Source organism: Salvia splendens, chromosome 6 (genome assembly GCF_004379255.2).
Source record: "Salvia splendens isolate huo1 chromosome 6, SspV2, whole genome shotgun sequence".
NCBI classification, from domain to species: domain Eukaryota; kingdom Viridiplantae; phylum Streptophyta; class Magnoliopsida; order Lamiales; family Lamiaceae; genus Salvia; species Salvia splendens.
Window position 1 is genome coordinate 26,401,648 of NC_056037.1, and position 16,050 is coordinate 26,417,697.

A 16,050-nucleotide genomic window follows, 5' to 3' on the forward strand; every position below is an offset into this window, starting at 1 on the left:
TCTGAATTTTTATACATTTAACTGAAGTGCTTTTCGTCTGTCATTCCTGAAAAAAATATTTACAAACAAAATACATAATTACACTTGTTGAGATTCATCAACCTCATGAACTCTTCTATTTTCTTTTACTTTCTTTTCTGCATGGTACAATTAGGCTATAGCTACATTCCATAGCATTGCATATTCACATGAGAAATTGAGGCATTAATGATAACCACACGGCGAAGGCGACGTAGAAGTTTATTTCCATGCGAGAAGGAATTGTGAGCAAGCATGAGAGAATGTGCAACACCTAAATGGGATCTTTTGAGATGGGAATCGTCATTGGAGTAAAAGATTGGTAGACGGCAAAGCTCAAGCTACAAAACAAACATCAACCCGACCTTGTAATACATGGAAACCCTAAAATAAAGTGAGTCGTATATAAGGGTAGTGATCAAATGCAAACTCTAAATACTGTACAAATTCCAAACTATGATCTGGACAGTTAGAAAATGTCAATAGTTGACAAAATAATATCAACAAAAATTGTCAACACGGTTTCAACACAATGTCAACACAACATCAATCGTTGATATTGTGTTGACATTTTCTTTTGCTATTATTTGTCATCTGTTGACATTTTCTAACGGTTCAGATCATAGTTTGAAGTTTGTAAAATATTTAGAGTTCTCCTTTGATTACATCCCGACATATATATATATATATATATATATATATATAGGGATGTATTCATTTCCTTTTCCTATATTTCCTCCTTTTTCCTTCTTAATATCAGCCATTAGATTAGAGAAATGGACGGTCAAGATCAACATTGGGTAATTAATCCCGTGTTGCATTATTTGTCCTATTTTGTGCATTATGAGGGTACAATAGGAATCTAATAATGGCTGGAAACCGCTACGAATAATGCACCACATGATCACGAGTAATGCATATAATTGAATATATAATGCACAATATGTGAACTGCAATGCATACGAATAAGATGTACCATGTTATGATGTTTGGACACACGTTTCTTGTTTCCCCTAAGGGTTTAATAAGCTTAGGGGCTAGGGTATACTACGTAGACACGTATGTAATCTTCACATGGTAACGAGTAATGGATATAATTGACTATATAATGCACAATTTGTGAACTGCAATGCATACGAACAAGATGTGCTATGTTATGATGTTTGACACACGTTTCTTGTTTCCCCTAAGGGTTTAATAAGATTAGGGGCTAGGGTATAGTACGTACGCATTAATAACAAATTATAAAACGATACGAATAATTCACCAAATTGTCACGAGTAATGGATGTTATTAACTATATAATGCACAATATGTGAACTGCAATGCATACGAATAAGATGTACCATGTTATGATGTTTGACACACGTTTCTTGTTTCCCCTAAGGGTTTAATAAGCTTAGGGGCTAGGGTATAGTACGTAGACATTACTAAATGCACGTATGTAATCTTCAATCCGTTGATTAACCCATATACACAATACCTCTAATAATGCATAATATACTGAGATAATGACAATTAACAGCTACATAATGCACTACCTAAACCAAATAATGCACATACGTATATTCCAATAACAACAATTTGTTAGTAATGTCTACGTACTATACCCTAGCCCCTAAGCTTATTAAACCCTTAGGGGAAACAAGAAACGTGTGTCAAACATCATAACATGGTACATCTTATTCGTATGCATTGCAGTTCACATATTGTGCATTATATAGTTAATAACATCCATTACTCGTGACAATTTGGTGAATTATTCGTATCGTTTTATAATTTGTTATTAATGCGTACGTACTATACCCTAGCCCCTAATCTTATTAAACCCTTAGGGGAAACAAGAAACGTGTGTCAAACATCATAACACAGCACATCTTGTTCGTATGCATTGCAGTTCACAAATTGTGCATTATATAGTCAATTATATCCATTACTCGTTACCATGTGAAGATTACATACGTGTCTACGTAGTATACCCTAGCCCCTAAGCTTATTAAACCCTTAGGGGAAACAAGAAACGTGTGTCCAAACATCATAACATGGTACATCTTATTCGTATGCATTGCAGTTCACATATTGTGCATTATATAGTCAATTATATGCATTACTCGTGACCATGTGGTGCATTATTCGCAGATACCAAAATGTGGCAGTTACTTTTCCGTCAAATGTCAATAATAACCCTGTAATGCATACAACCACCTTCTATAATGCAACACGGAACCAGTTTTATAGAATCAATCTGATTCGTTGATGCCTTAGATCTAACGCGTAATATTAAGAAGGAAAAAGGATCTAAGATGTGAAAAGGAGAATAACGCTCCCCTATATATATATATATATATATATATATATATATATATATATTCAAGAACAATTCTTACTTGTTATTTAGTGTTTTCTCCTTGTTAGTAATGTTGTATTCTGATTCAACCAACTTATCAGGTTCTGATGTACAACAACTCTGATCCTTTAGAAACTGCACACTATCCTGTTCAATAAATAGCCATTGTTATATTTATTTATAATAGATGGAGTATTAATTTTGAACCCTCTCCATCCACCCAAAATAATCCCATTAGTGAACGGAACAAGTTTTAATACTTAATTGATAAAGTATGAAAGAAAATTAGATAAAATGGGTGACATAGGGGAAAGAAAGAGATAATGTGGATATAACATGAGAGAGAGGATAAAAAGTGTAATAAATAAGGAGTAACTTTCAATATTTAGTAAGTAATATGTGACTTAGTTTGGTGGATGGATGAAAATGAAATTATTTGGGACTTTATTATGGACTGGGGCAGTGAATTTTGATCTATCTAATTATTTTCTTAAGTATTTATGCACATATATATTTAGTTTAAGAAAGTATCTTTGGAAGATGTGTTGTTTGCTAAAAAAGAAATTACACACTTATACTTGGACAATCAAAATATAAATAGGACTCCATTCTATTGGGATAGAGGTAGTATTTTTTGTGTCCCAAGTGCTCGTATTTCTTTTTATGCCTTCCCATCTAAAGTAAATCATTTCTTTTTTAGTAACATATAATAAAATTATTCTCTTATTTTGATATCTATCTACTTTATTCTATCTACATTTCTCTACTTTATTAACTCTCCACTTAAATCTCTAAACATCATTTTCTTAAATAATGTGAAAAGAAACATCTCGGTTATAATGAGACAGAGAAAGTATATTTATGGAAAAAAGGAGTACGTACTATTTTAGAAGTGTTTATTGTTATTGCTACATATCTTATGTGAACTTCTTATGTGAGAACCACTCTCGTTTGACACACGTTCAACGTTGTTTGTTTCGATTTATATATTTAGTTTGATTCTAATACATTTTTGAGTAAATGTGAATTTTGGTCCTAAACATATAACCAAAATACGAATTTAGTCCAAAACATTTACTTTTTGAAAAACAGGTCCATAACAAATGAAATTCTTGTCGGAATGGTCGTTTTTTGACGGTTCCGTCAAAAAATTAACGGTCATGCTACTGTATAATTAGGGTTGACCGTTAGATTTTTGACGGAGCCATTAGAAAAAGGACTACTACGTTGACATTTTAATTTGTTATGGACCTGTTTTTAAAAAAATGAATGTTTTGGACAAATTCGTATTTTGGTCATATGTTTAGGATCAAAATTAACCTTTACTCTACATTTTTTAACGTTATTGAAATTTTTAATTCACTAAATTCATAAAAAAATCAAAGCTTGATTTGTTATTTTATAAATTTATTTAAAATTATAGAGAAGACAAGCAAATCGACCTTTGATTTTTATGAATTTTGTGAAATTATAATTTTAATAACATTAAAGAATATATTAGAATCAAACAAAATATAAAAATCGAAACAAACAACGCTAAATGTGCGTCAAACGAGAGTGGTGCTCACATAAGGTATGTAGCATATTATTCCTCTAAATTAACATTCTCATCTATTTTTATTTTATGCATGTTGAATAATTTAATTAATTTATGTTTATTCTCGAAAGAAATAGCTCCAACTTTGACTTTAATATGATTTTTAGCCTAAATTTATACCACTTCACTAGATATTACACTTCTTTTTTTAGTTACTCCACAAAAGATATCACATTTTCTATTTAAAAAAAACAAAATCACGATTAATACATTCAATCACACACTCTCTTCATTATTACTCCAATTATCTTTTTATCTCCCACATTAATAAATTCAAATATATTTTCTCTCTCTACTTAACGCACTAAACAATAATCCTTCATTCTCATAAAATTGCAATTTTGGGAAGACATAAGTTTTAATGCACAATTGGTAAATTATGAGAGAGATGAAAAAATATTAGAGGGAATAATATTTACAATCATAGCATGGTTTAATCCTCATTAATTGTCCAATTTTATTTTTACTATTTTTGATAAGGGGATCACATATTTAACTAATTCATTCCACTCACAATTATTACTTCATCCGTCCTAGGAAAGATGATACTCCCTCCGTTCCATGTTAATAGAGTCGCTTTTCTATTTTGGGAAGTTCCAAGTTAATAGAGTCGTTCCTATTTTTGACAAAAAGTAGTTCTCACTTTTACTTTATTCTCTCTTCATCTCTCTTACTTTATTCTCTCTTACTTTTTCCATCATCCATTTAACACATTATTCTTAAACTCCGTGCCGAAAAGAAATGTCTCTATTAACAAAGAACGCAGGGAGTACCTTTTTGGGATGACATGATATTTTATGCATTATTATTTAAAGAGTTTAAGTAGAGAGAAAAAGATTGTTGGGTATTATAAAGTAGAAAAGATAGAATAAAGTAAAAGAGAGTAAAAATTGTTGAATGTTTAAAAGTATGAGAGAGGATTAAAATAAAAAAGAGAAAAAGTAGTTATATATTTTAATTGTATCCTAAATAAGTAAAAGGGTCGTCTTTATTGGGACAGATAAAAAAGGAAAGTGGCATGTTCAGTAGGACAGAGGTAGTATAAACCTAATACTCCCTCCATCCCTGAAGAGTATGCACCATTTCCTTTTTCGTTCATCCCCAAAGAGTATGAACATTCCAATTTTGGAAACTCTCTTTTCTCTAATGAGGTGGGACTCATTTGTTCACTAACAATACATAAAAAAAACTTTCTCTATCTCTCTGTCTCTTACTTTACCAATAATGCATTAAAAATTGTGTCGAACCCGAAGTTCATACTCTTTTGGGACAGAGGGAGTAGTATATATAAGTATGACTCACGTTCCAGTGACTTTTTCCTTTCACTTTTCTTAACAAAACAAAAAAATTCTTAATCGCACCGGTCAACTATGGAACAGGTAATAGCAATTGGAAGAATAATTGTTTTCTATTTTGCATTGATAGCTCGGTTTTAAATTTCGGCCACTTGATGTTGAGTATAATGCTTTATACTCCCTCCGTCACACTCTAAGTGAACAATTTTCTTTTTTGGGATGTCCTAGTAAAAATGTCACATTTCTAAAAACAGAAACATCACACTCTACTTTTTTTCTCTCTCTTACTTTATTCTCTTACTTAGAGGTACGGATAGAGTATTAACAAATTTAGCATTCGAAAAAAAAATAATGATATCATGTGAATCGGTTATAATTCCTACGGCAAAAAAAAAGATACTATAATCCCTCCATTCGTGAGTAGGAGTCTTAGGTTGAGGTCAACACAAATTTTTAATAAATATAAAGGATACTAAAGGAAAAAATATAGTAGAATGTGGATAGGTTACAAACTCGGCTTCTAATTACGGACAAATGGAGTAGATGTTTTATTTACCTCAGTTAGCTGAAATTTAAACATAGATTATAAAGTGAACAATGCGATAGTACTTAATTTGTATGGTATGAAAATATAGGTTACTTTTATGAATCTTTTGTACAACCTCAGTCTAAGAAACATAGCCTTAGTAATAGATGATGCAAATTTTAATATAAAATTTATAAACTAAGAAAGATAAAAGAGAAAAAATGTTTAAAATATTATTAATAGAAAATAAAATCCACCTTATTAAAAACAGAAATTTACCATAATTAATAGAGACTAGCATTAGTGGACATGCCAAAATTTAACATCAGGACTATTTATTTTATATTTGGATATAAGATATAAGTAATATGTTCATATAAAAGTATGTGATGTAAAATTAAATGAAAAAGAGTTAGCAATGGAGAAATAACCTTTGTTGATTGGGTGGAAGCGTGAGAGTAGTTGTTGACAAAGGGATGGTCTAGCAAGTTAGTGGCCGTTGGGCGGTCTGCTGGATTTCTCCGAAAGCAACATTGCAAGAAATCTTTACCCTCTGCAGACATTGTTTGTGGTAATGGTGGAGTCTCCTTGAGAACTTTGAATAAGGCTGCAGCCTGTGCAAGAATTGATTTAATCAAATCTTATTCACAAATACTATAATTAGTTAATGGGTAGTGTTCAAATATTGTAAATACTCTAAATATTGTACAAACTCCAAACTCTTCAACGCAGTATCAACACAATGTCAATATGGAGTGTGATCCGTTGCTAATTTTTCTTAAGTTACTAACTTGCTAACTCATCAACATAGTATATTAAAAATGTCAACACGGTGATAATGAAATGTGAACATAAACTTAAGTTGATATTTTAATACATTGTGCAGACATTAATATTTAAATGTCAACACAGTTTATTAAAATGTCAACACAAATATGTGTCGACATTTTTAATACACTACGTTGATGAGTTAGCAAGTTAGCAATTTAAGAAAAGTTAGCATTATAACGCACCCCATGTCAACATAGTGTAAAATTTCAAGATTTTGATGTCAACACAATGTCAATACAGCATCAACCGTTGATACTGTGTTGATATTTTTTGTTATTTATTGACTTTTTCTAAGGATCAGATCATAGTTTAGAGTTTGCATTTGGTTACATCACATTGGTTAATAGTCACAATTCGAAATGGAATTAATTGAGATTATATTATATATACTGACCCCTTCGTACTCACTCCATGGAGGTTTTCCATCCATCATCTCAATGATGGTGCATCCTAGACTCCATATATCCACTGCTAAGGCCATGTCCCAACTAGCATCTGTTTGCATAGTGGTTTGCAGAAGCTGCATCCACAATATTAGGACCCGTTTAGTAGATAAGATGTGATAACTTTTTTTTTAATAAACTCCTATAGAAAAGATGAAATTACAATTGATTTCAAGAAGGCTCGAACTCAGCACCTCATATAATAATGTCTAAGCTCCTTGTCGCTAGGACAAAAGCTCTGAACGATAAGAGAAATGGATAATTCATCCGTTCCACGGTAGTGGATGCGTTTTTTTTTTTTTGACACGTGATTTAAGAAAAATGTGTTTAGCGAGTTAAGTAATGGAAGAATAAAGTAGGAAATGAAAAAAGGTACAGAGATGAAGAGAGAGTAAAGTCGATGAGAAGAAATGACTTCCCTACTATGAAACGTACCAAAATGGCACTCCCTTTGTCACGGCTAATATGACACACTTCTTATAGAGTCATCACGAGATTTTAGAAGTTGTTGGTTAATGTAGTTAATTGGAGATAGAATGAGTGGCTGTAAGTATTAAATGGACAGAGAAGAAAGTTGCATATTTAACTGGAGAGAGAAACAAGTGGTTTGGTGTATTAATATTAGAGAGAAAGTTACTAAAATTAGGAATATGACATCTTAGTTGAGTCAAACTAATTGGGTTGTTAGAGTCACCATGTTAATCTAATTGTGCTACCAAAGAGATGTTGAGTCCATATAACTCTTGTATCTTGTACTCAACTATTCTATCAAATGGAGCCCAAATATATAACCAACCAATCAAAATTAAACTTTGTTTCACCTACCTCTGGAGCCATCCAGTATGGACTTCCCTTCAAGGACAGGTTCGCTGTTTGTCCATGCATCTGCCAAATCCAATTTCATCTTTCAAACACACCACTAATAATCTCAACTCAAATTTTCAATTATGAAAAGTTGGGACCATGTGGTATAAGACCTAACCATCGAAATACAACTATGGATTAATTGTGGTCTGGTTTTCTAAATAAATACATCAACTGGATTTTTTGGCCCGAGTTTAATTTTTGTTGATCGATAACTCGATTCTCCAAATTCCGGGAAAATTCCAAAGGCGCACCGTTAGAAAGATCTCAACAATAATTTTCGAGAGGTAAAGTGAAATAACTCACATGCTTTGCCATCCCAAAATCCGCAAGCTTCACAACTCCACATGCATCAACAAGTAAGTTAGCACCTTTAATGTCCCTACAAATTAAGGCCAAGATCCATCAAACAAATTTAATCAACAAACAAATTTAACAACATGATCACCTACCTATGTATAGTTTTTTTGGCGTGCAAGTAAGCCAATCCGAAGAGAATATGACGAGTAAAATTGCGCACAACAGATTCCGTGATGGCTCCACAATGGTCATTGATGAATTTATTGATCGAACCAGGGTGCACGTATTCGAGATAGATTTGAAACTTGTCACCAATCTGAAATAGTACATTTTAATTACATTCTCACCTACAAATTCATAACAATCAAATAGTTACTCACCACTTCACTCCCATAATACTGCACAATATTTGGATGCTTTAGGCGGCTGAGAACCTTAATTTCCTGTAACCAATTAAAACCCTAAAATGGGCAAAAATATATATATGTATTTTCATCAAAACCCTAAAATGTGGTAAGCAAAAAGACCTGCTCCAATTGTCGTATACATTCTGCAGACTTTGAGTCATCAGGTAATATTTCAACTTCTTTCATTGCACATAAGGCTCCAGTCTCTCTATAATCAAGAACAACATGTTATTAGCAAAGAGTATAAGATGGACTCGTGAACTTGTAAACTATGTTCACTTCACAAAATATAAGCTTTTAAACAATTTAGGAATGCCATTTTAGCTCAAAGCCTCAATCATTGATCACACCATATGACAAAACTGTTACTCCATCTGTCCACGATTAATTGACACCAATTTTTTTTCTTTTTTGTCCGTCCACAATTAATTGACAGCCTTACTTTTTAATACTTTTGGTAATGGACCCCACGTTCCACTAACTTATCATACTCACATTTTATTATAAAACTAATATATAAAAGTACGACTCACATCCCCTTAACTTTTTTAACCCACTATCCACTATATTCTTAAAACCAGTAACAAGTCAAATGAGTTCAATTAATCGTGGACGGAGGGAGTAGATCTTATAAGCTCTCTCGGATACACAATATTCGGAATTCGTACATAACAACAATTGACACCCTTCAATTTTCATTTCTCTTTCAATTTTCACTCCCCCACTTATAATTAAGGGTTACTACTTGACTATAAATCATGAAATTTGATCAAATTCTGATTTTGTCCTGTACCTTTTAAAATTTGAATGACAAATCATAGAAGGTGGATGCCAAATCACAAATGATAAAATTTGAATGACAAATCACAAATCATAAAATTTGAATGATCAAATTCTGATTTTGTCATGCACCTTTGTCCTGCAACAATTGAGAAATTTTTTAAACATTGTGATTTATTTTTCAAATGTTGAAAAGTGGATGCAAAATCAGAATTTGACCGGACTTCATAATTTTCATAGGCAAACTAACCCTAAAATCAAACACTTTGAAATAAGCTTAGCCATGTAGTACCTGTTTGAAGCCTCATACACACTCCCAAAGGTGCCCCTCCCAATAAGCTTCCCCTTTTGCCATTTAGACTTGATGGGTTCAAGTGTAGGTGCAAAATCATGTTTCGCAACATGCAAGGGGATGGGAGTGGATTTTGAGGCTCCGGTGAGATCACGCACGGGCGACAAAGGAGGGAGGGGCAACGGGTGCCCTGGAGTGAATCTGGGGCTTGGAAGAGGGGAAGAACCGAGGCTGGATGAGTGCCTGTGGTGGGGATTCAACGGCATCTCTGGCGCCAACCAAACTTGGAACATAGCAGCTTGTGGTGTGGGGTAGTAAGCTCCCCACATGTCACTCCGGGCCGGGCTTAGCTCGGTGCCTGAATACGGGCTGCATGGAGCGCTGCCGTAGCTCTCAAAGGGTGTTGCATTTGAGATTTTCCTCTCTGGGGACTTTCTACCTATTTGTTTTCTGCCAAAAACAAGTTCAAAACTTATACCACATTGCAATAGCAGACCTCAAAACTTATTTGAGTCATTTCCCTTTATATATAAAACAAAACGTCCAATTTAGTTTACTTTATTCATCTTAGTTTACTCTTTCTTTTCTTTCTTATATCTTCTACTTAATTCCCTCTCTTACTGTATTATTTTATCTTCATTAAACCTACTTAATGCAATTTTCTTAAATCTCACAGTGAAAAGAAATGCCTCATGTAATATGGGATGAAGGGGGTGTTAATTAGTGGTGTGGGTCTCATTATCTACTAACAATAATTCAACCAACTTTTTTCCCTTTCATAATTTTACTAATTCCACATTAAAATATGCTTCATCCCAAATGTGTCTATTTTTAGAGTTACTCTCTCACTCCCAAGATAACCCCTTCCTTAGGTAGCGCATGATTTTATGCAATCTAAGGAGTTAAAAGAAAGAGGAAAAAGTTGTTGGATGTTTAAAGAATGAAAAATGAATAAAGTAAGAAAAATAAAACATTGTTGATTGTTTTATAGTAGGAAAGTTTAATCAAGTAAGAGAGATTAACGATTGTTGAGTGTTTTAAAGTAGTACTAAAGAATGATAAAGTAAGAGAGATAAAAAAAGGTAAGACAGATGTAATGTAATTTGAAAATTTAAATTATTTCCTAAATAAGGGTCATCTTGACGGACAAAAAAGGAAAGTGGATCTTGTTCGACTGGTCGTAGGGAGTACTATATTCAATTCTAATTTAACAATCAATTATACTCATCCGTCCATCATTAGTTGTCACTAATTTATTTTTTGGCCCGTCTGCCAACATTTATCACACTTATTCCTTACTATTTCTTCCGTCCGCCATTTATAATCCTATTTTCACTTGACTTTGTGAAGAAAAATAGGAAAATGAGTTAGTGGATTGGGGCCCCACTTTTATATATTGCTTTTAAAATAAAATGTGAGTGTAATTATTTAGGTGAATGATGAGATCCACTTTCTTAGAATGGAAAAGGGTAAATGAAACTTTAAATCGCAGACACTCCGATATAGTAAAATGAGATATTTTTTCTCGAATCTTAATTCTTGAAATGGGATAGAAGGAGTACTATATTTATTTCCTAAATTTTATAATTTTTAAAACCAATTTAATGTGTTCATACTAGATTTAGTAGCCCAAAACATATTTTTCATATCTTTAACTTCTAATTTGAAACTACTACTTAGTAAAAGTATAAATTAGTAATTTCAAAAAATTACAATGCATTTCATTGTATTGTGTGGCCATTGTTATAATACCTCGTATGAACACCGTCGTCCTCCGCCGTCTCCCTCTCTCTCTCTCTCAACTTCTCCTCGCCTTCTCTACGCGCTCTCACCACATCCGGCGACGGCAGCGGCACGCTTCCCGAGTCGTGCCTGGGCTCGCGCTGCAGTACGACGTGGAGGTCCGGCAGCGGCAGCGGCAGGGGCGACGGCGGCGCAGGGCGCGGGGATTGGTTCCGGCACCTCTCCGGCGAGGCGGCGTCGAGCGGCTGGAACAGCTTCTTGGCGCGCGTGAGGATGCGGTGGCGGCGCGAGGAGAAGAAGCCGGGCCTCCCGTTGGCGGAGGGGATGGCGCTGTCGTCGCGGGACTGCGGTTTCGGGACGGGGGTGAAGGCGCCGTGCCACCAGTTAGGCATGCTTTGATCACGGCGGGGAGAGGAAGGGAAAGGGGGAAGAAGTTTGGCCCTGTGGTGGGCCCCAACAATGTCAACAATTCACAATGCATGGGTGGACAATATGTTCTTTTTCCGGTTTAAAAGGGGATTATAAGGGAAGGAGATTTCAAGGGACCTCCATCTTGTTTTTCTAGATACATACTATTTATAATGATTTCTACACCTTATGTTAATGTTATGTTGTTTTATGAGTAAGTGTTGGTAGTTATCTTACTAACCGCTAATTATGTTAATAGTATGTGTCATAGATGTCAATACGAAGATATTTGTATTTCCGCGATAGGAGTCCCGTTTTTTCATTTTAGTATATCCACAAATAGGAGTTTCGGTTCAATTTTACTATAAATGGTAATAGGGTTTCACATTCCACTAACTCATTCTACTCACATTTCATTTAAAACTAACAAAGCAAGTGGAACTCATAGTCCTCTAACTTTTTTCCGCCTACTTTTCTTAATATTTCTTAAAACCAAGATATAAGACTCCTAATGATGGACGGAGGGGGTACTATTTATAAAGATTTCTACACCTTATAATATGTTATGAGTGAATAATTCTACACATTCCTTAACATTGTTCTCACAAGACTCGATCACAATGACCATACTATTGTGTTGTTGGCTTGTTTCCTAAGTTATATGTGAGATACTTTCTCCGTACGCGAATAGGAGTTCATTTTTTTCAATATGGGTTTTGAAAAATATTAGGAAAAGTAGGTAGAAGAAAGTTAGTATGAGTCTCATTTGTATATACTACTAGTTTTAAAGTGGAATAAGTTAGTGGAATGTAGAATCTCTTTACCATTTATAGCAATAATGAATCGTGACTCCTATTCGCGGACGTACCTAAATGAAAAATGAGACTCCTATTCACGAATGGAGGGAGTAAAATACAATATTTTTATTACAATAATGTTGATCAGATTCTAAAATCAATCCAAATACATCTATGAATCGCATTTGCACGATTGTTTCCTTAATCTTATGAACTTCTCAAGTATTTTTACATTTATGTTTAATGGGATGTAATCCCCTTACTAACTTTTCTTAAGTTGCTAACTTGCTAACTCATCAACGTAGTGTATTAAAAATGTAAACACGATGATAATGAAATGTCAACATAACCTTAAGTTCATATTTGAATACATTTTGTTAACATTAATATTTAAATGTCAGCACGGTTTATTAAAATGTCCACACAAATATGTGTTGACATTTTAATGTGATCGTGTTGACATTTTTAATACACTACGTTGATGAGTTAGCAAGTTAACAACTTAAGAAAAGTTAGCATTATAACGCACCCCTATATTTAATTAGGTGTTAGTTTAATGCTCGTATTGTGATATACTGTTTATTTTGTAGAATTATTTTATTTGCAGGTATCTACTAATAATCTAGGGTTTGTTTGGTTTGTAAGACTATATCTCGGATTTATATATGTAGTATATTTGGTTCATGATATTGAATCTCACAACTTATCCTAGATGGATAATTATGTGATAATTAGTCATACGTAGCCTCTTCAATTAAAATAATCTCACAACTTAATCCTTGATGGATAATCATGTACTAATTAATTATAGTTATCTCTTCAATTAAAATAATCTCACAACTTATTTCTAAATGAATTATCATACTCCCTTTGTCCCAAAAAAATTGACAAACTTGTAAATGACACAGGTTTTAATGTGCAATTGGTAAAGTAAGAGAGAGATGAGAACAAGAAAGAGAGACAGGAAAAAGTAGGGGAATGAGTGTTGGTGGATTGTAGGATCCACATTATAAATGATGTGTATGATTATTATTTGTTGAAAAACTTTTCATAAATCAATTTACTTTATGTTGGTGGTATATATTTTACGTGTAATGTTGCATAAATCAATACACAAAACATAATTAGTGAGCTTGATCCAGTCAACTTTGTCATGAAATGTGACAAAGGATAATATTAAAAAAATTATCAAGGAAATAGTGATTACAATTAAATGTTTCTCAGGTGCCTCAGGGCATCAGCAGCGGGGCGTCCAAAGACGTGCCCTATGCACCGCCACGTTAGCATTTTATCCTCCTATCCTTCCACTTGCAATGGGGCGCCCTATAGGTTTTACTATTGTTTTGTTAATTAATTTAAATGCAAGCTAATTAAAAAACACAACTATTAACTAAAAAATGACAAATACTACATTAATTAAAAAAAAGTTACACGAGTTAGAAAAAAAGTTGTCTACTCTACAAAAGTCCCAACTTCCGACGCAGCTCATCGATCAACCCCTGGAGGTATTCGGCTCTGGCCGAGTCCGTACACTTCATGAGGGCGTTATGCGTGTCCAACAACGTCCGCGCCATAGGGGCCTTTGCCAACTCCGTGTAGGCAAGTGCCGTCGGGGTCGGGGTCGAGATCAGGATCGGCGATGGGGGCGGCTTGCGAGGAGGATGTCGCCTTCGCCTTCTCCTTGTTCTTCGCAGCCTTGACGCCGACGGGACGCCGGAAGGACATCGGTGTGCCGGAACTCTCATCCCCCGAGTACGTCCGGTTGAGGTCCACCGGATATGCGCCGCTTTCGCTGCTCGTGTAACCACCAGCATCGGTGCTCTTCGTCCTCTTTGCCGCACCGGTGTGCAGAATCCCGCCTTAGAACTTCTGCTTGTCCTTCAAGAGCGCCCAGATATTGAAATGCTTGAAGTCGCCATACAGGGACTAGTACGACAACAACGCTCTATCGCGCACATCGCTCAAGCTCTCGCCGCTTCCCTGATCCCTCGAGCACTTCTCGTACTCCGCCGCGAATAGGTTGACTTGCTTCATCACCTGATCCCAGTGCTTGCTGAGCTGCTCCCTATGACGCTTGTACGCGCTCTGCGGCTTCGCCTCATTGTAGCACTCGGCGATGCGCTCCCAGTACGCGAGCTGCTTTTGCTTGTTCGCGAATATCGGGTCCTCCGATATATCCACCCAACACCTACCCAAGACGAGGGTTTCATCCGGTTGGTAGTTCGTACGATCGGGGGCGTACTCTTCATTCGTTGCCGGAGGTGGCAACTTGTATGCCCGGTGCTTGGTCCGCTTCTTTCTGGCGAGGGCGGCAGCAGCGGAGGGGGCGGCGACGCGACGGAAAGGGGCGGCAGGGCGAGTTGGAGACGGCTCCATGTCAGAGAGACCGTACGAATCCATACTGAAATCGGCCAACGTGCTCCATCTCCAAACATCGGGCTATTGGGACTTGAGTATTCACCGAAATCCATTTTATAGCGTAATTTGAGAGAGGAAAAGTGAATCCAAAGGTCACAAATGAAATGTCGGGCTGGGGTATTTATAAAAACAAAATTTTCAAATTTAAAAAATAAAAATAAAACAAAAACGCGTTGCCCACAGTGGGCGGACAATGGTGTGGATGATGCCCTATCGTCCGCGCTTCGTCCGCGGATTAAGCTTAGGGCTGGAACGACGCATCGTCTGTCGTCCGCACACCCACAATGGCGGACGATGGTCAGCCCGAGGCATCGGGCGGCATATCGTCCGCCCCACTGTGGATGCTCTCAGGAAATAAAATAAAAAGAGAAGAAAATTCGAGTCAACCCTCCAAATCATCAAAGTTTCACATGGATCCACACAAATCGCATCATCTAATAAGTGAGTGCTAATCAATTTTCTTGAACCGTACGATTTTGTTGTTGTGAGAAACACATGATAACTCATATGATCAGCCAACACGCAGTTCCATAATTCATTACTACTACTACTATATATGATCCCATCCTTTTAGGGTAATTTAATATGCAATTAGTAAAATAGTAAGAATAATAATAACAAAAAAGAGTGAGTATTAATGTAATATATTAATTATGGAAAATGAGTTCACCATTTTATTCCATAAGAATAAAAAAAACTTATCAAAAACAAAAATAAATATGGGATGAGACACATTAAAAAAGAGTTATATTTATAAGACCGAAATAATATAATTAATTATTGATACAAACCTATGCTTACATCTATTAAAATAAGATGAAAAAGCACTAGTAGTTAGACAAAAGTATCAGAGATAATGTTTTTATATCCATGGACATGCTTTATTACTAAAAACATGTAAACTTTCAAGTTTCAATCTCACAGAAGATATTCCGTTTTCTTTTTTCATTCGTTCTAACAAAAATAATCACTTATTTATTTAAA

At 35.1% G+C, this 16,050-nt stretch overlaps 1 protein-coding gene across 1 annotated transcript; it reads right to left on the reverse strand.

The window, feature by feature from the left end:
• Positions 1-221: 221 nt before the first annotated feature.
• Positions 222-11,874, reverse strand: LOC121807484 (mitogen-activated protein kinase kinase kinase 5-like). Its single transcript, XM_042207724.1, has 11 exons — positions 11,453-11,874; positions 9,701-10,150; positions 8,749-8,836; positions 8,602-8,664; positions 8,374-8,537; positions 8,228-8,303; positions 7,883-7,942; positions 7,009-7,134; positions 6,215-6,397; positions 2,406-2,512; positions 222-359 (listed from the first exon to the last, which is right to left on the reverse strand). The coding sequence occupies exons 1-11, from the start codon at positions 11,833-11,835 to the stop codon at positions 293-295; spliced, it is 1,767 nt and encodes a 588-aa protein (XP_042063658.1). The 5' UTR covers positions 11,836-11,874; the 3' UTR covers positions 222-292.
• Positions 11,875-16,050: the final 4,176 nt, after the last annotated feature.